Source organism: Monomorium pharaonis, chromosome 2 (assembly GCF_013373865.1).
Source record: "Monomorium pharaonis isolate MP-MQ-018 chromosome 2, ASM1337386v2, whole genome shotgun sequence".
NCBI lineage: Eukaryota > Metazoa > Arthropoda > Insecta > Hymenoptera > Formicidae > Monomorium > Monomorium pharaonis.
In genome coordinates this window covers 5,417,408-5,441,531 of record NC_050468.1, presented here as the reverse complement: position 1 = coordinate 5,441,531, position 24,124 = coordinate 5,417,408, and the positions used below count along the sequence as shown (strand labels likewise).

Below are 24,124 nucleotides of genomic sequence, written 5' to 3'. Positions count from 1 at the left end.
TCATTATTTTAAGTATATCTTTTGTTGGCAGCCCGCAACTAAACGTTTTGTTGAATCAATTACTTTTTTCTCAGTGTATACACTGCAGATTCAATGTACACACTGAATCTGCATTGTATTCTCGCTATACGAATATATACAGATGAACCGTAATGTATTTTCGCCATTAATGTTAATATAATTTTTGTATATATATCTTATTACATTTCAAATATTTTTTATATTTGCTACTTATTTATATTTAGACACATTAATTAAAAAATAAAAGTTAAAAAAAAGAAAATTTAATAATTCTTTCTAAATAAACACGTTTATTTTAACCGTAGTAATAATAGTGTAAAATATATAAGTTATATATAAATATCCTATAATATTTTATGTATTTCCTTAATTACTTATATGTAGATACATCAAATAAAAAAATAAAATAAAGATTATTAAAACTCTGTATAAAAACATTTATTTTAAACATAGTAGTGAGAAAGTATAAAACATAAATTTCATATATATATCCTATTACATTTTATATATTTTCTATATTAGCTACTTATTTATATTAAGATAAAGTTGCAAAACTAAAGGCAAAGAAGTTATGGCCACACTTAGATATATTAAATCTCGAAGAAGATAAAAATTTTTTTCGCGTTATGACTGGAGTACTATTTGCAGCCCAACGAGACTTGCAAAAGTTATTAAAGCATAAAGCTGTAAAACTAAAGCCAAAAAAATCTTTTTAAAAAATTTATTATTTTTTAATTTCTGAAAAACAATTTGTATTTTTTCTCTTAATTCTTTTAAATTCTTTCTTTTAAACGTAGAGAAAATAGACATGACAGATACACTCATCAGATTATCGTGAGCTTATGCACTTGGAGAAATTCTTATAATTTTTCGAAATTATTTTTCAGTTTTTTTACAATGTAAATCATAAAACCATTTCATGTAATTGGCCAATGTTTCCGCCTCTTCTTCCGTGACGGCATTATATAAAGATGCGCGTATTCCACCCACTGATCTGTAAAAGAAATTATTGTTTTGTATAGAGGAGAGAATAGCATTTTAGCCCACTATTTACATTTTATACAATAACATTATTATTATTATTATTATTATTATTATTATTATTATTTTATCAATATTTTAAAAACTAAACAATTAGAGAAGAGAATTATAAACCATCATTTTGTTTTATTTAAATAACTCATCAAATATTTATGACAATTCTTGGCGGTACAAGTTTGTTACTCATAAAGTTCTACCAACCATGTATAAGCAATTCTTCGGATATACATAACAAACGTAATTAAAAATTTACTGAAAATGGAAAAATAATTTTGATTGTGGAACCTGTAGCGGGATATGGAACACTCAACAAATATATATTTTCAAAATCATTTTTGTTTCTAAAAAGGTAAAAAATTAATGCTCTTTACACATCAGTATCTCAAAAGTATAAGTACCTTGTACATAATAGTGTCATACAAAAGTATTAAAAATATACAAAAAATCTTGCGATTTTGCGCATTGTAGAAGTATATTATGAAATTAATAGAACACACAATATAGCTAATAAATGTAACAAAATTATAAAGTATTAAGTTAAAGACCGAAAATTCTATTCAGTGCATAGTTCAGTGAACTTTAAAAGTATATAAAATTTAAAAAGTATATAAAATCACATAAGTAAATAGCAATACCAAAATCTAGCTGTGACTGAATAAGGCATATTTTATACTAATTATAATTTAGTTTCTAAAGTTGAAAAATAATAATTTTTAGAATTTTAGAACAAAAACGATCATATTTTCATACTTTCTGCAAGTCTCAACAAACGAAATATTTTAGAATTTATTATCAAAAAAAAAACCTAGAACACATTTTACACGGAAAACAAGAGCGCAAACATGAGATACCTGTTCTCACGTCACACAAAAAAGTTCATGAATGTATCTCTGAACTTATTAGTCATCATACGATTAGACTATAAGGTGATTAAGAATAACATCCTAAAAGAGAGAAATATATTATAGTTAAATTATTTTTCATTTTCTTTTCTTTTATTTCTTATGTCTCTCGGGAACGGGGAAATCCATCATTCAAAACTTGTTTTATGACCAGACTCTAATTGTAGGATCTCTAAACATTATAAATTTTTAATATTTTTTGGAAGTTTAATTACAGTTCCTGGAAAATTGTGCTTATTGAGACTTTTGATTGTCGTCTTATAAACTACAAAGTCCTAAAATTTGACGAATTTCGAAATATGAATTTTCATAAAGTGTATGCTGAGTCATTTGTACAATAATAAATTATTGTAGTTCTATTTCATTAGTTTTTTACTAACCTGTGACCTTTTAGCTGCAACATTCCGCGAACTACGGCACCAGAAAGAAACATCTTTTCCAGTTCCTCATTGCCATTTCCTATTCTGAACGGAATATTCATTTTACTACGTGCATCTGGTTTGATGGGACACATATAAAATCCGCCTGATCCATCAATGACATCATATATCTTGCTGCTCTTCTTCTTCGCAAAATTTTGCATACCTTCGACTCCACCATTGCGTTTAATCCATTCAAATACTAAGCCCACTACGTATATTCTAAAATAATCACCGATGTTAATGTTAATAGTTTTAAGACAAGAATTCTTTTATTACAAAAATTTTATGACATAAAAAAATTAAATGCCATATACAGAAAATTTTTTTGTTGAAAAAATTAAAACATTTAAAGAAATATATAATTTATTATAAAATAATAAATAAATAATAAAATGCAAATTATAAAATATATTTATAAGCACTATAGAAACTGTTAGTCTTAACTATTACAATTAAAAAACATATGTAAAATGCAAAAAATGTCAAAAATTTTTTTCATATACGTAATATTTCAGGTATAGAAATGTAGAATATCTTGCAAACATTTTAAATTTTATTTGATAGCGTCTGCGTTAAATAAATTATATATGCCATTATGTGTATATTTTTCAGTTATTAATCAGTAATGCTTACTGAAATACGGGCGGTGTATTGTGCAATGAATTATCATTCGCCATGACAGTAAAATTCAACACTGTCGGACATACGTCCATAGGATGACCAAGCATGTCATCTCGTATGATTACTAAAGTAACACCAGCCGGCCCAATATTTTTTTGTGCACCCGCAAAAATTACCGCAAACTAAAAAAAAATATATGTTTATAATAATTAAATAATATATTTATGGATAAAAAGTAATTAAGCTTGATATACTAAAATAAAAATAAAACATACAACATACAACAGCAACAAAAAAAATGCAAAACTGTTATTAATATTTTTAAGACAGAGAGAGAGAGAGAGAGAGAGAGAGAGAGAGAGAGAGAGAGAGAGAGAGAGAGAGAGAGAGAGAGAGAGAGAAAGAGAGCGCAAGAACAGGGAGTTGCGCAATCGTGTGTGAAGTTAGCACCTCAATTTTCTACACAAGTTTTTATGCAAGTTCTAACCCGCGATAGTTTTACAGTTCTTCATAGTTTATAACAATAGTTTTATCACAAATTAATATAAATAATAGTTTGAAAATATAAGGTGCTCAATTGCACACTGTTCATTTGGACACGAAAAGTTGCATACTGTTCAATTAGACACCGTCATTTAGTTACACACTGTTTATATATGTAAACATAAAAAGATGTGCATCATTCACTTGAATACGAAAAGAAATGAATATTTCTATTAAATCTTCACCTTGATACGATAAAAGTCTTGACTGTCAGACATGTCTATTATAGAAATAGATAGCAACTATTGAAGAGTGTGTTAAATATCGACCGTAATTTGAAAACGAATAATAAGAGAAACAAAAAAGTCAAGAAAGTACATATCAAAACAATATATGCTATGATCGATGTTTTTGTTTGTGATATATTTTATCTTGCAGATTTTATTAATTTTTTCAATATCCATTATTTTTAGTATATTGTAAACTCACATACATACAATATTTAGTAAGATATACTTTTTTGCTTTTTTTGTTTATTGTATTCCTAAGTGTTCGGAAACTTTCCGGCAATGTATATTATTTCAAAATTTCTTAATATCAAGAATAAAATAATAACAGAAACTATGCTATGTGATACAAACAAAAATTCATCAAATGTAATTCATATATTTCGGAACTCAAGATTTTACGTATTCAACGAGTTACGAATATAACAGAAATATATAGCCATTACATTTACATATATGTTATATAGCAATTATATCTGTATTTGCTAAGCATATTTTATCTTAAATGTTTACCTTCGATATCTCAAGAGGTTTTGTAAGTATATTAGATGACATATCAGCAACAAGTGGTATGCCGTTTGTTTCCGGAATATAATCAAATTCAATTCCTGAAAACACAAATATATTTTAGTTTTATTTTAAGCGATAGTCAATTATCTTGGATGACTTTTATTTTAAATTTGGAAGCACTAATTGTTGTACAAATATATACGAATATATTAAGACACTTTTATTATTTAATTGTTTTTATTTCAAGCATTATGCAAAGTTAAACAATAGCATGGAATTTTGCTAATGTAACTGCAATTAATATTAAACGTGCTAATGCCTTTTCAACAGGCTCGATACATATAGGACTTTTTTTCAAAGTTTTCATATAAAAAAAATTATTCAATAAGTTTATTATAGTTATGCTAATCTAAATTATTACCAATTTATATTATATATATTATAGATTTTCGGTATTGTAATCTATGTGTGGAATAGTTTTGTGTATACATTTGCATATATTCTTACATATAGAATATTTTTTCTTTATATATTGAATAATAATTTTATATAATTATTACTATATAAACTATAATTTTATTTAAAAAAAACAATGCGTTAAAAAACAAATTCTTACAATCAATTTTTTATAAACAGAAGAGACAAAAACATTATCATTCTTGTTTCTCTTCAATCTATTATGCAGTGTAGTGACATTTTTATAAACAATGTAATAAAGTAATAAATATTTCATAACTTTAAGTCTAGAATACATTAAACAACACATTGACAAATGTAATCATATAAAATTTTCAATTTAAAATATTGACTATTAATAAAGTTATTATACAAATTTTAAATGGAGACATTATTATCATCTTCTCTTTATTATTTGTTCCCTTTCAAAACATACAATTTTTATCTGAAACATTTTTTCAAAAATTTATTCAAAATAATTGACTGTAAAATAAAACACTCTATATGTTAAAAACAATGTAAAAAGATAATAAAAAAATGAATCTTTAATGTTTTGTTTACCATGCACAGTTTCATTGGCACAATAATAAACGTATGATGCATTTGGATTTAAGTTCCATGTGGAAGGATCTGGTATTTCTGTATATTTCGTAACTTTAGGTAAAACCATGTTTATTTTTCCATACTTTGTCGCTTCTTTTGCCGCTTTTGCAGACCATGAACCTAAAGAAATGCATAAACAACACAAAATGTCTTTATTATCTACTTTATTACAAATAAAAGTATGTGTGTATTTCTTACCAGTTACTAAATAATCCGCAATTCCGGTATTCATAATGTTCAAAGGAACTGCCGCAAAAATTCCGGTACCACCTCCTTGCATAAACAGGATTTTATAGTTGTCAGGAATATTGCTTTAGAAAACAAATATTATTGATAAAAAACAGTAATTTATAAGAAGCGCTTTGGATATACATGAATATATGTAAAATAGTATAGATAGTATGTAAAGATTATATGTAAGAAAATCAGATTAATCTATTGCTTGACAAATATGATATCATCTCTTTATTTTGTAATAAGATATTAATAAAAAAAATTTTGAATTATTTTTGATTATTAAAAAATTTTTAAGATTAATTTGATTATTAAAAATACTAAATAAGAACTTCCTTTAATTTTAATTCAATTTAATAAACATAGAATATAATATTTCAGCAATATTGCAGAAATGTTGTAAAACTGCTGAAATACTTACTGTATGAGAAATGTTTTACAGAAATTAATGTATCATGTTTATTAATATATTTAAAATTTTTTATGATTTTTAAAGCGGTTCAAGTGTTGAGTAATTTAACTTGGATTCTTGACTCACAGAATATCTCGTAATGTAACCTGCGCGTCGTCAATAACTTTTTTAAAATCATTCGATCGATGACTTAATTCAAGGATGCTGATTTGAGTGTTTTCATACGCAAGTAGTTCTTCTTGCACTTTTTTCAGAACCTGTAAATGACAAAGCAATCCGGTTCGATATACCTCTGTTAGTACAAGATTTTGACTCTCGCACTTTTTTATTATATGATTATGATGGCAAATATCACTTTCTCAAAAAGTTTTCTTTATACAAGTTTTTTTTATAACAATCAACAAAATTAATATAAAAAGGAAATGTATGATAGTTTTTTTAGCAACGGATATATCTTTATTTTATAAAGTGCGTCGACCCACATGTTTTGGGACATCCTGTACACACACACACACACACACACACACACACACACACACACACACACACAAATTATGTGTAAACTATTTAAATAATTATTTATTATTATTTCCTTTCTAGAAAAATTGAAGGGGTTTCAAAAATAATACTTTGTCCAGGATAAAATTCTGGATCCATACCGAGATAGAAACTTTTGCAACAATTGTTACATTTTGGAGCAAAAGTGTCTCTCTCTTGCTACAAAGAAATTTTATGCTCATAATTTTTAAATTTATTTATTTTGTAATTATAATTTGTAAATCTATTCATTTAATTATTTATCAAATATTTACAAATGATATTGAAATATTATAGTATGTATGTTTTATGCATGCTATATATTTTTAATTTCTTGCTAAAATTGTCATTTAAAAATGTTCAAATAATAATTGTACATCTTCATGCTGTAATAATTTCCTTTTGTTTTATAATAATTAAATGTGGTATTTTCTAAAATATATTAAGCGATAATTGTGCTAATTGTGATAATTCTCTGTTACAATTACACAAGCATTTATATTATATTTAACACAAATTGTTTTAAGATTACTGCACATAAATTAAATTTAGAATTAATGATTTTTAAATAAGATTTACAATTCTGACACAATATATTATATATAACATTTTAAAATTAAAATAATGCTATTTTCATGTTTTTCTATCTGGGTACTTTTATAATTCATGTTTCCAAATAGTTAAATCTGTCGAAAATAAATTTTGCAAAATTTCTGCTACAAATTTTATCAGCAAAGTACGAGAAAAAATATCACAAATTTATTAACAGAATATAATGATAAATTAACTACAAACACCGAGCTGAAAGTCATTTCGTAATCGTTTAAATGATATACGACAGTTAAATGATTATAAAATAATAGAGAGAGAGAGAGATTTTTCTCAATTCCATTGGCAATTTGTTATTAGAATACGTCAGAAATTACTACTGACAAAAACATGAACTTAAGATTGCATTAGCTAGTTGAAAATGATAAGAAATTAATGAAAATTACATGGAAGATACATTTTTGGCATATAAATGTTACCTTTCAAAATCATTTACAAGTTTCTTTAAAAATTATTCTAATTAGTTGCTATGGTATTTTTTACAGAAATTCGCAAAAAATTGTCACAGATTAAGTTTAATTGCTAAAAAAATATTAACTAATAAATGATATTAATTAATGTGTTATATTTCAAAATATTATCAAAAATATAAACATTTCATAGATTGTTTTATTATTACGTTTGAGTATCTATATACAATTTGAGCACAATTCTCTTATTGGTTTATTTAATATTTTTATTTGTTTTTTTATTCTTATATAAAATTGCGTTTTTTAGTATTTATTTGCAAATTTGATAAGAAAGTAGTATTACAAATTAAATCAAATTTATTATATATTCTAATAAAGCTCTAATAAATATTTGTGTTAAAATTTATTTGGATTCACTTATATTTGAAAGTTGTCTGCTTAAATTTACCTAAAACTGCATGACATATAAAATATTATTTACATTGCATAAGTCATCAAGCTAAATTATTCGTTGTTTTGTTCTTTGCTGATTTCAGGATTAATATTTGGATATTTACGACCAAAATATTTTATTGTTGATTTAAAAAAAAGAAAAAATAAACCTAAGAAACCTGCAATTTTTTAAAAATTTCAGTAACTTTTAAATATTATTATATAGTTACACATTTGTAAAAACTAAGTTATTGTAAAATTCGAGAAACCTTATTCTCACAATATCGCATACAAAAATTCTATAGCACACCTTAAATAAAAAATTTTTATATATTTTTGTATGCAATATAAATTTGAAAATAAGTTCCCTGAAATAAGTCGAATAGACATGAAAACAACTCAGGTTAATTACATGTCTATATAATTGGTACAGTCCATTGAAATAGATATACTTGAAACTGACGGGGGTCTGACGATCGAAATGCAAGAGAATAAGAATAAACAATCAGAAGGGTACATTGATCCTTGTCTATTGTACGCAGTACGTAGAAGATTAAAAAGAGAGAGATCAGAAATACCCTTTGGACACTTTGTCCTTCCCTCGTGTTCCGCTTAATTCCAGCAGAGAGAAATCTTGTTTTTAATATACCTTATTTCAGTGGTACAGTCACATGTAACATTTTTACTTGGGTGCCAGGAATAAAAAAATCTTATCAAGAATACCACCAGTGCAATAACGCTTTTAATGTGATTTCGAAAAATACTAAGCGGTGCAATGGCGCTTGTGTTTTATATTATATATAATAACAATTTTATACTAAAATCTGAAAGTACTAGCAGTTGTATATCGCGATTCGAATGCTAGTACTATTCGGCAAAATATGAACAGCGTGACCGCGTAATATGATTATCGAGGAAATTAAAATGGATTAACAATAATAATATGTAAAATCATATGCATAAATAATATGTAAAATCAATAATAATCTAAAATTTAAATGCATGCTAAAATTTTTTAAATATATTATATTATTCTTAATATTGTCGAGATTGTACAGCTGATATATATATATATATATATATATATATATATATATATATATATATATGTAACACAAATGCATTACACAATTAAAACCAATCATGAACTGATAAAATCCAAATATATATATATATATATCATACTAAAATTTCAAGAACGTTTTGCTTTTAATAATGTAATTCATTTTTTACTGAGATTGTACAACCGATTCATGTAACGTAAATATGCAGTTAATAGGTCCGTTCTTTTTAGCTGTATTGCTGCGCTAATGCAATAAGTTAGAGTGACAAAAAGATATATATATACTTGTCTTACTTTAACTTTTATTGCATTAGTGCAGCTAAAAAGACCAATAAATGTAATGTGCCGCAATATTCTATATAAATCTCATGATAAATTATTGTTAATACACTTATGCCATTTTTTAGATTTGCACCAATACAAATTAATTAATTTTAATCTGTTCTTTATGAATTAGAAAAAATAGAAAGTTAAACCAAAATTGAAATTAATCTACATTGGTGTAAATTGGGCCTTACTATTAGGTTAGCTTATGCGTGAAAATGCGTGTATGTATGTGTGTGTGCGTGTATGTACGCGGGTGAAAGGTGGGGTATTAATCAGGTTATCATTGCACTTTATATTTAATGAATTGGTTACAGGATTCTGATTTGCACAAAATAATCAGATTTATACAGAATAATCTTGTCTTTTTCACGCAATGATTAAAAAAAACATTATTTTAAAATTTATTTTACAAAATTATTTACTTTTTAAGAACAATGTTTATCTTTACAATTTTTAAAAATATACTGAAATGTGCGAGTTGTAAAAAATACTTTCAATATACCTCGTGCGGTAATTTAGCTGGACCAGCTCCAAAATTGATTACACTTGCTTTATGACTTTGATCGGTCATTATTATGCTTACAATCGACACACGTGGCAAAGCACCAGACAACCAGACAGCACAAAGCAGACTGAAGTGGATGAGAGACAAAGTGGTACCAGGCGGCAATCGTAGTTGGTTCGTTTGATTTGTGGGGGGTCTCTCTATCTGATTCTCTTACGTATTTTTCACCATAATCTTTTCGAGATAAATGTAACTTGTGACGCACAAGACATGAAAGATCTGCATTGAGTAGTTTGTTTGTGTCAATTTTACCAGGCAATTAATAGCATACAGAGTGTTTCATAACTGTTTTCATGCAAAATATCATAAGCCAGCTTGAAATTTAAGGAATGGATTGATAGAACATTCATACTGTTGTTTCACAATAAAAAATAAACGTTTAAATGGATCTTGAATTAATTTTCTAGTGCAGTTTTATAAATATCGTAATTATTTTTAAATAATTGTATAACTAAATTTATTGTTAATACGAAAACCTTTTTTTATATGTTTGTGGCCCAATTTCAAATTTACTTTTTTTTAAAGCTTCCAAAATTTCTTGTTCCAAACATTTTATTCAGTTTGTAAAAATTCCACGCGTCTTGATATAGCGTAATTTAGTTTATTAGGCACTATTTTTGTTTTTTTAAAGAAAAATTTAGAGTATCAAATAGTTTATGCATATCTGTAATAAATTGTAAGGAATCATTATTTTTGTGTACATTTATTTAAAAAATTGTGCTGCTAAGTTAACTTTTATTTCTAAAAAGTATATTAAATTAAAATGTTTATTAGAAATCTTCGAAAGTTAAAAAATTTTCTTGACTAAGTTTATATACTTTCTTGATTGCTTGCCAATCAATTATATGTTTTTTGTATATTAACTTTTTCGTTCTGACATTATTTCTTATTGATAAATGAGACAGGTTGATTATAATATATATTTTATGTTCATTTCTTTCAAAATATAGTTTTTTGAGAGTAATAATTTTTTAAAATAAACCTTAGTTCTTGATCCAAAGTAATACATTTTATTATTAATCTTATTTTCATGGTAGCTTAAAACTAATAAAATTCTACAGTTGTTAACATAATATTATGAGTTTTGTTTGCATTATCTACCTAAAAACCAATATCCTAATGTTTGTTTAAATAAATTCATAGACCATATATATCAAATACTTTTTATTTCTATTGATTCATGTATAATACTCGTATAATAATCGTCAACTAAACTAATATCATTAGTATATGGATCATAATATATATATATTTTTATCACAATTTCATCTAATAATAAAAGTTATAAAATATAACTTTCTTTTTTATTAAAATATTTTCGAATTTACATTTTAATTTTTATTATTTTATTTATTCTTTATTTAGGTATCTAATTTGGATAGAAAATTGTTTTTGATACTCCCGAAGTGTTCATTCTGATGATAAGTTTATAATTTTTTTTTAACCAAATGTTAAAATTATTTTTAGAAAATGATATAAAATAGATAATGCAATATATCTTTCAAATTATTAACATACCTATTTCTCTCCCTCTACATTTATTACATTGCATTAAACATAATTGCGTTTTAAATAATATGTATTTCTTTGGAAGAAATGTTGCATTCTTTTCTATTAATTTTTGAATTTTAATTTCTTTTTTAATATTAATCAAATTAATATCAATCATATTGTACAAAATGTACGTGCAATGGCCTTTATCAATCTGTTGTCTGATTATTGATTGATTCTACGACGAAACAACAAAGACAAAATTAATCACAATGGCCGATATTCGCATCAAATTTTATATTTAAATACCGTCTTAATATGTTAATAATCAATCACAGAACTGTATTGTATCTTAAGACCAAAATTCGTTGATGGACGACAGAGCGCTAAGTACTTAAATTATAAAGTATTAAAGTATTAAATTATAAATTATTTGATTGTACAATATATTTGATTGTACAAGTTTTTAAAATTTATAAAACATTGAGTACTTTCAGCATCAATCAAACCACCAAAATATGGCAATTGTATAGTTCGAATATAAATGGTGAATCGACAATTTTACTCTCAAAGATAAAATCTCTAATTTTTATTCTGACAATTTTTGTTAAAAAGTATTATATATAGAAAAACTGAAACAAAAATTAGATAATGTCGTTAATAATAACGAATTTTGATCAATTTATGGATCATAATTACAATCAATCAGAGGTTTGATTGATGTAATTATTGATGTTCATTGATTGTTGTAATATATATTTCTTAGTAAATTACATATTAAAATCAATAGTTTGTGATATGTGTGCAAGAAAACATTTACCACTTCTGTTACATATTGTTCTCTTGCAGTTCCACTAACTAATATGCAAACAGAAGGATGCATCACACATCCTAATTAAAAATTAAATAACTTTGTCAAATATTTAGAAATTTACTTGCGAAGTATTGTTAATTAACTTAATGTATTTGAATTAATAATTGACAACATTTATACACTTGTCTTGTCATTTCTTATATTCTCACAATATTATTGAATTATATGTTACTTATGTAACTGCATATATAAATAAAATAAATAATGAAAAACATCAAAGTATTAAAAAAATACAAATTTCTAAAAAGATTAAATAAATAATAAAATGTTTTATTTAATATGTATACTTAATTTTTGCTATATTTATACAATATTTTATTTCAGATCATATCTTACCTATATTATAATAATCTTATATATTTTTAATATGTGTAAAATATAAATAATACTAACATTACTAATATTATATAACAAACCTTGCACGAACTTCTAAGGATGCAACATCGGCACTTTTTCCACTACACTAAGAGCTATGTAAAGTTTACACATGGAAGGAATACCTGGTCATCTGAAGTTAGCTGCGTTCCAAAATTTCTATAGTGCATGTTTTCTACAGTTCTAATATTCTAATTTTTTTGTTCTTCAAACGCCCATCATTAGTAATTTAGCCTTCATAAGATTGATTTGTTCCTAAAGTGATGACTTTCATAAGTTGACTGGAATGATAATCATTTTCCAAAGATTCTCAATTTAAATAATTTGGTCCATTCTTTCACAGCCGAATAGAATGGAAAGTAAGAAAAAAGAATACCCATCTAAACTCCCATTTAAATGTTTTTTAATCTGCATCGTAAGACTTTCTTTAATCAAGAATTTGATTAAGCACGATACTCAATTTTGAACATTTTGGAAAACTGCGCAACATTCTATTTCAACTCAAGATTAATACTACTCGAAATAAAGCTGAGCAGCTGTGCACATAAAAGCAAATGTCTTATCTGAGTCGCCTCAAGGTCTCGAAGTGGGTCTAGCCGAAATCTTATATATATATTTACAATGCAATAATTTCCATAATAAATTGTTTCTCTTTTATTAATTTTATTAATTGTGATATATACATTTTACTTCAAGCCATAAACTCTTGTCAAAAGTAACTCTTCAGAGCATATTTCTATGCGCTTTTACAATTTAGATCTATGGGATTTACAGTTACAAGTTTTCTCGGGAAAGCATGCAGAGAAATTTTAGCATTACTTTAATTTTAAAATGTATGGTATAATTGTTATAATTTTAAAAATTATTAATTTTAATAGCATATTGTGCAACAAATACGCTTTTGGTTTGTGCGTCCACTCCCTGAACTCGTGAGTAATAGCTGAACTGAATAGCACTGGTTGCACGTTTCTTTTGTTACAAATGTGTGAAAAGTCGGTATGTATACCTTTTTCGAAAACAAACAGATGCGCTAAAATTAGTTTTACGAAAGCGACAAAGCGTCAATAATTCTACGAAAGTTCATATCAGTTCATATACGTTATGTTGTGAGTTGACATGAGTGCAATAACGAGGGAAAGCGTACGGAAAACAAAGTAATAAAGGATTACACGAATATATTATTTCAGGGGTAGAGCCCCTCCGCCCTCCGCAATGTAAAGAAACTTTATTTTTATATAATTTTAGATTATTAATTAATTTCTCTATAGTCTCTTTCGCGGTTTGGACGATTGGAGGTGTGTTTGCTATCACTTTCGAGTTATGTTTCTCTATTCTGATTTTTGGTATTTCTTTTTACTGATACTAATCACCACGTTATTACTAATTTTTAAGTGATACGAATTAACAAGTTATCCAAAATTAGGTTTGTGAAAGTAACGAAGCGTCAGTAATTTTGCGAGAATTATCGTATGTTGCGAGATGGAGCGCTTGCGAACGTAACGATGTAATACGAAAGCAAACGTGCAGAGGTAAATGTGCAGAAAAGACATGCAGAAAGATATTTCTGCATGGCTTACACTATTTATTGAGAAGATGAAATCGCTGAAATAATGAATTACTTGTGTGAAAAAATTATTCTATGGAAAATCAGTGATTTTCTGAAGAAAAAAAGGACACGAAAAGGGTGATTTCGACGCACATGTAACAAAAATTAATTTTTTGTTGCAAGTGCGTCGAAAGTGGTCCTTTTCGTGGCTCTCTATCGGCCACAAAGTCGCTGTTTATCTAATTATCCCATGCAAGTAAACCATTATTTCACTGTTTTTTGTGCCTGTCAACTTTCTAGTACTATCGTATAATTTATCCCACGATCAGCTGATCTAGCTTCATTATTTCACTATCATACGCGCTACCTCGCGATACGTATACAGTAACTCTTGCAGAATCAAGACTTAACGGAGTTCCGCTGCTAAATCAAAATGAATATATTTTCATGAAACTTTGCAGAGAAGTTCAAATTAGTGATATAAATTGACTGTCAAAATTTCAGAAAGCTGAATTAGCTAGTTATTTAGATATTAAATATTTTATTAACATGAGTTCTTATTGGAATCAATGAATTTTCAGGATTTTTCAGTTTTTATTGTCGTATTAAACATAAAAGTAATGAACAGTTAGTAAAGATGTTAGTGAAACTTTACAATACATCTTAGCTGTCCAGAAAAGTACTGTTAAATTTTTGAAACAATGCACTTGCTCGTTTGAGTGAAATAATTGATGAGATAAGAAAAATTCACAATAATCGCAGCAATACAGTAAGTGTAGTAAATGTGTGCTAGTGATATAACATAAATTTCAAATTGTTGTATTTAGTTATCTAAGGGTGGTATAATAGTGAAAAATGTTTATTCTCAATTAAAAAAAAATTATTTCAGTAATGAAGGTAGTACTTTATAGATTTTTTTTATATTCACCTTTATAGATTTTTTTTTATATTCACCTTTATAGATTTTTTTTTATATTCACCATTATTAACTTTAGACCATATACAACAAAAAAAATAAGGCAACAAAATAGTCATTTGAATATTTTTTTTTACTTGAACTCCTGTGCCACTTGTTGTGCTGGGCCTGAGCACAGGAACTCCCTTAAGGATACTCAAAGACCATTTTCGACACATTGGTAACAAAAAATATTTGCAATATGTGCGGATCGATTTTCTGCCTTTGTTACACAATGTACTATTTTACGTTACATTAAGTACTCACCACAAATTTAGGCTCATACTTAAAAATAAACTTAAATTAATACATAAAAAATCCTTAAAGTAGACAGATTTTTTACGTTAAGGCTCCAGGCCTCTTACTGCAGCTATATTGAATTTGTGACATCATTGGCGAGAAATGATATGTTGACAACTCAATTTTTGCGTGCTATATCGTAATTATTCACTACATTGTGATACTGTAACTTGTGACGTGTTTATTAAATCTTCAAAATAAGTAAACTATAATAACGGCGAATGTTAACTATAGTAACAATTATATACATAAAACGATTTTTTTCTTGTCTTTACGACAGATAAAAATCAGACTTGTAACACGTTTATGATTAAGTATTAATTATGAAGGAAATAAGATAGCACTCATCATATTTTAGATGTATTTAAGTGATCTTATGTGTAATTTATTTTTATTTACAAATGGCAGATGCAAAAATTGAATTGTCAATGTGTCATTTCTCACTTCTGATGTCATAAATTTAATATGGCTGTGGCGAGAGGCCAGAAGCTTCTTAATGATTTCTTCCTTCTATTATTATAGATAGGACAATATATTGTAAAAACACTTGTTTAAGCGTCATTGAATAGTATTGCACAAAGTAAATACATTTGAATTGATTTGTTTTGTTAATTTTTAAGATTTACAATGGATGCTTTCCATTTACTTTTGTAACAAGTTCGTGTCGCCAACACACACATGCGCGCTCGGGCGCACGCCTGCATGCATACACATTTATACATTTTCTTTGTGTATCGTATTTTAATAAATAAATACTGGATTTACTATTAAGATAGTGTCACAACTGTATTTAATGTAACTCGTAAAATAATCATATACAGTTACCTACATGGTAATGTAAATAGTTCAAGTATCACTTGGTAATCCTTTGCATTATATTCACGAAAACTATGTTTCCTACAACTTTTCAGTATAATGTGAGTTTAGTCGACGGTCCTGAAAATAAAAAACAATAATTAACACAAATAATTATATGTATTATTGCCAAAAAACTGACCACAATATTTATAGTATAAAATATGCCGACACTGTATTGATTTCATCAAACTGATTTCATAAATTATATTTTTAATTTGTGACAGAAGTCCGAAAACTTTGGTTGATTGCACATACATACGCAAATACCTGACCCTTTGAAGTCAGTTAGGCTCCAATTTTTTATAAACTATTACTACCAAACTGAAAATCTATAGTACACACTGGCGGATTCCAGAGGGGGAGAGTTAAAACTCCCCCTCCTTCCAAATTAAAAAATCAGTCTTATTAGATCCGTTAAAAAAATTAAATAAAATGATGCAGGTCGATTAACACGGGTGCCTGTGGATCAAATTCTTAGCATTAGCATAGGATTCACAGCGTTCAAACTGTTCGATGTCCGATATATAATGTTCACCAAGAAATTTGATTAATCCTCCCCCTCCTTCCCCCATTATCGACGTCAGGATGTTAATGATAGTATATATAACGTAAATTATAGATTTTCAGTACTGGTAGTGAATTTTGGAACGCAAGTGCAGTCAAGGCATACGTTACATGCACTATAGAAATCCTGGAATGCAGCTAACTTCAAATGGTCAAGTATTCTTGTCCGCATGGGTAACATTTTTAAAGTTTTTAACAAAAATTGTACAAAACAAAATTAAAAACCATACCGATATATTTTAAAAGATTGTAAATAAAAAGTCAAAGTTTCAGAGTTAATTTTTATATCACATCTATGAAATAAAAAAATCAAATGTGAACAGTTTGTCTCATACGAGAGTAATAAAGGATTTAAAAAACGCGTTAAAACACGAACAATATTACAATCTCCTGAATTTGTATAAAAATGGCATGCTTATGAAAAACGGCTGAAAAGTAATGCACACGTATACAACCTGAACTTGTAGCGATAAGGAGCTATTCGCTTGTACAATAATATTTATATATCATGAGTTTATACCCGCAACCCGCAATCTTGAACGAAAATTGTAATAAATTTTATTCCACATCTTACATCACTTGTAAAAATGCATGTCGTGTCGTGTGACAAAAGTATGTCAACGAAGTTTAGAGTTCACACACTTGCTTAACTACATAATCATAAGGATACAAAATATTATCCAATCACATTTTTATTAAGAAAGCAAGTAAAAATTGTAATTGAATAATTTTCCTTATGCATATGGTCGTGTAGCTATATAAGTTTGTGGTAGAACCTTAAACACACACACACACACACACACACACACACACACACACACACACACACACACACAACACGTAATAATTAAATTCTTATGTGCTGAAAATGTAATGCCAACTGATATCTATTGCCATTTAAAGATAAAATATGAATAGATTGTTTATTAAAGTAAATACAGTAAATTGTTGAATTAAATTCTGTCAAGGTGAATCGATGTATGCCAATATTGTCGACGAATCTCGCAGTGGAAAATTGGTTTTAGTAATGAAAATTACCGACTTCATGCAATTAACACGTATGCAATTTTACTGCTATAAGGAATGGAATGAAACTTGCTACAATTGTAGATGAAGATTGTCAGTATAAGTTATGCGCAAATCGCTCCTTGCTGCTACAAGTCAGGATGCACTACTTTATTTGCATTAATGTGAAATATTGCATATATGCACACCTTATGTGTATTACTTTTCAACCCTCTTTCGTTTTAAAATAAAAAATGTACTACACGTATCATATATAGTCAACATCTATTGCTATTACATACGTACATTTTAGTTATGAAAATATATCGTATGTAATTACATCAAGGCACTTCGTTTTTTATTTTAATTATTGTAAATGTGCAAATTAACATCAACACTATTTAAATGATTTGTATAATTATTATAAATCAAATATCAGTAATAATATAAGAATAAATTAGATTATTTATCAATACAAAATTCAAAAGAGATCTTCATAGGAATCAGTGTCGCTATAAATTGTGCATGCTGGATCTTCCTTAATAAATTCACGTTCTACGTACACAATGCGAAGTGTATTCGTGAAGCCCGAGCCTTGCCGCCATCCTGTCACAACTATTACGGAATCGCCAGTTTTAATAAAACCACGACTTTTACCAAAATTTAAACCGAATTGTACACGCACGTCCACATCCTTTACCCAATCGGCTAATGGTGCTCCTGTACAATAAAAATTATAATGTTGATACGTAATATGCATACACATATGTATGTATGTTATAATATCCCTGGTGGAAAAATTTTGATAAATCTTTAATAAAATTAATAAAATTTTGATGAAATTTTAACGCTATTTTATTGAAATATATGTTTATTTTGAATTATTTTGATCAGTAATTTTTATCAAATCATTAAACATTCATTAGTTTTGATAAAATGTTAATTTGTGATATTATAATACAAAGTACATGCATATTTTCGTTGCAATTTTATAAAAAAATTTATTACGATTTCAAAAAATGTCATTAATTTATTAATAAATCTGCGATTTATCATTGTAATTTTATTGTATAAAAAATTTATTTCAATTTAAATAAAATCTTATTTTTTCCTCAAATAATATTAATAATTTTTCGTTGAAATTTCATAACATTTTCATTGAATTCTCATTAAAATGTGATTTGTTTTTAATTAAACGCAGAAAATAATCTTTTCAGTGAAATATAATTAAAATTTTATTTCTTATTTATTAAAATTTCATCAAATTTAATCTAGTTCGAGATTTCATCAAAAAAATTTTTTTTTCTATCACAGATGAATTATTTTATATAAGAAAATATTTTTTAGAAAATTAAATCCTATTAATGTTAGTTAGAAAGAACATTATGAATTTAATACAATTGCTATCTGAGTTTGTATACTATTATTTATAAGTCGATAAATATCACAGTACATTTTGTTATATAACACTAAAAATAAATATTAAATAATTTTTTAATGTTAAATTATTTTTATGAATATTATACCTTCATAGTACAATGGTAATATTCCACGGTACAAATGCGCTTGTCGAGCAACTTGATGGAATCTGGTAACTGCAATAATGGGACAACGAGGCCTATATTTCGCGATTAAATGTGCAGATCGGCCAGATGTTGTAATGACAATGATAGCACTGGCCAAACATTTAACAGATGCTTCTACAGAGGCAATAGCGACAGCATGTGTAGCATCAATAGGTGGAAGAACTTTGTTCGATAAATCGTGGAAGATTTGAGTTTGCCAAATTGCAGCTTCTGCTTCCTTACAAATGTTAGCCATTGTGCGAACACATTCCAAAGGATAATCTCCTTTTGCTGTTTCACCTAAAATGTCAAATATATTTATAATTGTACAATAATAGATTCAATTTATTTAATATTATATTATTAATTCAATAATGATCAGTATGTCAATACTTTATCTATTTTCTTAAAATAGAATTCAATTTGTTAAATTTCCAGTGTTTATCTCAGATTATAAGTATTCATAATAAATATAATAAAAATTAATGTATTACAAATTAATAATCTAAATATTATAAACTTATTTTTAAAAATAAATCTTTATTTTCTGCTTCTAAAAATTCTCGTTAACTTTTTCTCTTCCAAAAATATCTTTCATAATAACAAAAATTCAATTTTATGTCCAATTAATTATATTAATATACTAAATATATCTATACATTTAATATATATTTAATATAGATTTAACATTTCCTTTTTATATCAATAGTTTTCTTGGCAGTTCTATTTTTAGTCATTTGTACGTCCTCATTTTGTATTATTTATGTATCTCATTTTGTATATTCTTTATTTCACACATATTACTTTATTCTATCTTTCATTTTTTATATTAATATATAACAAAATAAATTACCTGACAACATAACACAATCAGCACCATCAAGAATAGCATTAGCAACGTCTGAAGTTTCGGCCCTTGTGGCACGTGGTTTTTTCACCATAGACTCTAGCATTTGCGTGGCGCAAATTACTGGTTTGCCAACTTTGTTGCACCGGCTAATCATAGACTTCTGTGCCAGGAATACCTTCTGTGGCGGTATTTCTATTCCCAAGTCACCACGTGCTACCATGATACCATCGGATGCATCGATAATTTCATCAAGATTTGTCATGCCCTGTTGGTTCTCGATCTTCGATATAATTTTGATGTTTTTACCCTTATCACCAAGAATAGCACGGATTTCAGTTAATGCAGCAGCATTTCTGATGAAAGAAGCAAATATCATGTCGACTTCTTGTTCAACACCAAATTGAAGATCAGATTTATCTTTTTCCGACACTGCTGGAAGATCCACTGGTACTCCTGGTAAATTAACACCTTTGCGGGAGCCCAGCATACCACCATTTTCAACAGTTGTTGAAATTAAATTGGGGCCTAAAAAATAAAACAAATTAGATGGGTAAAATTACATAGGAGTAAAATATGTCTAGTGTATTCATATAAAATTCTTTTATCTAATTTTATTGAAATTCTATCAGATAGTAAGTTAAATGTCTTAGTGACTGAACATTATTAACATATTTATATCCATTATCTATCAATATTTAAAAAATTTATTTTCGTGGTATGTTATATAATTACATTCTTTTATAATACAATTATGGAATAATTATAGACCTCGTTTCGAACCATGAGTACGAGGAAGTGTAAGTCAACCTCGTTTCATGTAAAAAATTAAAAACCCATGTAAAATAGATAATGCTTGGATATGATATTCTTAGTATATGCAAAATATTCTGAATATGTACTAAGTAAATGGAAAAGGCGGACATATGTACTGAGAATATCGCAGTATGTATCTCGATTATTCTAAGAATATGAGCAATATACTTTTTGTATATACAGATTTTTAAGTTCGTAATCTTTAGCAGAAGTCACAAAGAAACTCTTTAGATCTAAGTGATGTATAGGGACTGGTGCTCCTACGTTCTATTATCATTACAATTTTGTTAGAAAAAGAAATGGAATTACAATTAACTGTTTGTTACATAGTAGATCATTATTAAAGACCTTACTTTTTTTATAACTTAAAAAATTAGACGTTAAGGAATTTTGAAGTATTTTATAACTAATTTTTATATAATACATTTAATATTATATTTCTGAAACTTGTATATATATGTAAATAACAAATATATATTGCTTTTCCATTTTTAGTCTGCATTGATTCTAAATTCTGCGAAAAATTCACTGAGAGAGAAAGAAAAGAGGTAAGGAAGAAGGAGAGAAGGGGGGAGGAGAGAGAGAGAGGAGGAGGAGGAGGAGGAGGAGAAGGAGGAGGAGGAGGAGGAGGATAAATGATACTTACCAACAGCATTAACAATTAAAGAAATTAAACCATCGTCCACGAATACGCGATTCCCTGTCTTCAACACTTTTGAAATATTTTCGTAGTCAACATAGATAACTTGATTATTTCCTTTTTCCATGTATGCCTTGTCAGTAGATAGTTTAAAGGTCTGACCTTTAACTAATTCAACTTCCGCTGAACCACCCTATTAAAATAGTTTTTTTGTTAATTTAATAAATTATTTATCTTATTCTGTATATAAAAATATTGAGATACTATTATCAAACAATCAATAGTTTACGTAATATTTTATACTTTACATCAAAATATATCAAAATAAAATATAAAATATTTCGTAAACTATTGATTTTTTATATTTCTAACTTTTATATACAGAATTAAAAAAATTATATTCTAATTTTATTGTAAATAAAAAAATTATATAATTGAATTAAAAAAACAATTATATAATTGTTTCAACAAAAGTGACTTTCAGATCTTTGAAGCTACTCTACTACAAAAAAAAACTTCGTCATATGACATTACTTTCTTCATAAAAGTTTTTCTCATAATATCTCACAATATTTTGAAAAAAGATTGTGATTGTTATACATTGAATTTATAAAATTTCTGAAAAAATACCTTAAATTTTTCAAATTTTTTAAGTTTTCTTAAATTTTATAAATTATAAAATAAAAAATCTTAAGGTGCAGCATTTTACTAGACATTTCAAATGCTTGACATTATCGCTACAAATGCTTCTGCTAGAATGATCCACGAGCGCTACTAAAATTGCTAACGCTACACGAATAAATCACATATAAAGCATTAAAAGCAACTTATTCCAATATTATGATTATGTCTTGTCGAATAAATGTTTTCGGATAAAAGTTGGGTAGTTATTAAGTTAAAAGTTAAATAATAATATTAAAAAGTCAATAACTTTTAACTTAAGTTAGTTAGTTTTTAATTTTTTAAACTAATTTTTAAAACATATATACTTTAACTTATTAATTTTTTCCTAAATTAAAAATTTATTTTGTGTAAAAAAAATTTTAAAATACAGTCTTACATAAAAATAATATTTCTTTGTTATTTTATATAAACTTAATTTACAAATAAAATAATATAAATTTATTTTAATGATCTATATTGTAATTGTTTTTATTTGTCAGTCTAACTTTAAAGAAATTATAAATTTTTATAATCTATATTATAAAAACATAAAATAACTATTATATTTTTTATATGTTAATCTAACTTTAAAAAATTACAAATTTCTAATTTAATATAAATAATGCTTTATAAAATTAATTTTTAATTTTACCTAATATAATCTTAGCACAATTTTAAGAAAAAATATAAAACTACATTCAGAACTTATTATTTTGTCTTTATCTGAAAAATATTCAATTTTCTTTTCAAATTTTCTTAATATTTCTATAAAATGTTTTAATTCATGTAAAAAATCTGAAAACTAAATTTTTTAAAGTTTATAAAATGTATATAACAATTTTGACAAATTATGTATGAAAGAAAATATGTATGAGAAAAATTTACACTAAGGATTAACACTAAATATTTGATAAAAAATAAAAATTATATACTTAATTTTATAAATAATAACCTGTAACACCTCCATTAATTTATTCTGTATTACAATTACACTAAATTAAATTTTTTCATTTTGGTTATATTAATTACTACATACGCCTTCCAAAAGACCAGTACGAATTTCAGGACCCTTTGTATCGAGAGCAACAGCAACAGGGATGTTAATACCAGCACGGGTAGTTAAATTCTTCTGCGCTTGGCGAACATTGGCGATGGTTTCAGCATGATACTCATGGGATCCGTGAGAGAAATTTAATCGAGCAATGTTCATCCCTGTCTCAATCATTTTCTCTAAGGTCTCCACGGATCTGCTTGCAGGACCAATTGTACAAATGATACCAGATAAACGAACGAAGGATACTCGACTGTCAATGTCCAGGGCACACATGTGATCCAATTGACTTTGAGCGTATAACGCTTGGGTGTTTGGCTTGCCAGCCATCTGTAAAAGTTCAATGAGATCAGGAAAAATTCAGACTAAAGATAAAATCACGACATTGTTAATTATTGACTGGATGTTAAAAATCAGTGCTGGGGAAAGTAGTTAAAATAGAAAATATAGAAACTTATTTATAAGTAATATATTGAACTACATATAAAATAAATACTTATTTCAAGTAAGTGTGGAAATATATGTAATTATTGAATATTTGCTTTTTTCTATTTTCTACAAAATACACATTTTAAATAACAGTTTTTATAGATATATCCTTTAATATATTTACTCAATCTATTTTAATTTTTTCCTAGC

General features: G+C 26.6%; 2 protein-coding genes across 4 annotated transcripts in view; both read right to left on the bottom strand.

The window, feature by feature from the left end:
* Nucleotides 1-291: 291 nt before the first annotated feature.
* LOC105834559 (phosphoserine aminotransferase) lies at nucleotides 292-15,142 on the bottom strand. Of its 2 annotated transcripts, none has more exons than XM_012677130.3 (8): nucleotides 9,873-10,141; nucleotides 6,119-6,249; nucleotides 5,545-5,657; nucleotides 5,305-5,466; nucleotides 4,291-4,385; nucleotides 3,020-3,189; nucleotides 2,345-2,605; nucleotides 292-1,015 (listed from the first exon to the last, which is right to left on the bottom strand). In XM_012677130.3, exons 1-8 carry the CDS (start codon nucleotides 9,939-9,941, stop codon nucleotides 898-900), a joined length of 1,119 nt encoding a protein of 372 aa, XP_012532584.1. In that variant the 5' UTR covers nucleotides 9,942-10,141; the 3' UTR covers nucleotides 292-897. The 2 variants fall into 2 exon arrangements, with proteins under 2 accessions (XP_012532584.1, XP_036139260.1); XM_036283367.1 differs by lacking the exon at nucleotides 9,873-10,141 and adding an exon at nucleotides 12,801-15,142 and having other exon boundaries at nucleotides 880-1,015.
* An 884-nt stretch (nucleotides 15,143-16,026) lies between these two features.
* Nucleotides 16,027-24,124, bottom strand: part of LOC105834558 (pyruvate kinase) — a 21,452-nt gene continuing 13,354 nt past the window's right edge. For both annotated transcript variants that reach the window (XM_036283365.1, XM_036283366.1), the window contains 6 exons: nucleotides 23,471-23,815; nucleotides 21,778-21,964; nucleotides 20,322-20,843; nucleotides 19,430-19,768; nucleotides 18,467-18,623; nucleotides 16,027-16,412 (listed from right to left, as the gene is read on the bottom strand). In XM_036283365.1, the coding sequence (XP_036139258.1) occupies nucleotides 16,400-16,412; nucleotides 18,467-18,623; nucleotides 19,430-19,768; nucleotides 20,322-20,843; nucleotides 21,778-21,964; nucleotides 23,471-23,815 (1,563 nt within the window). In that variant the 3' untranslated portion in view covers nucleotides 16,027-16,399. The remainder of the gene's footprint in view (nucleotides 16,413-18,466; nucleotides 18,624-19,429; nucleotides 19,769-20,321; nucleotides 20,844-21,777; nucleotides 21,965-23,470; nucleotides 23,816-24,124) is intronic.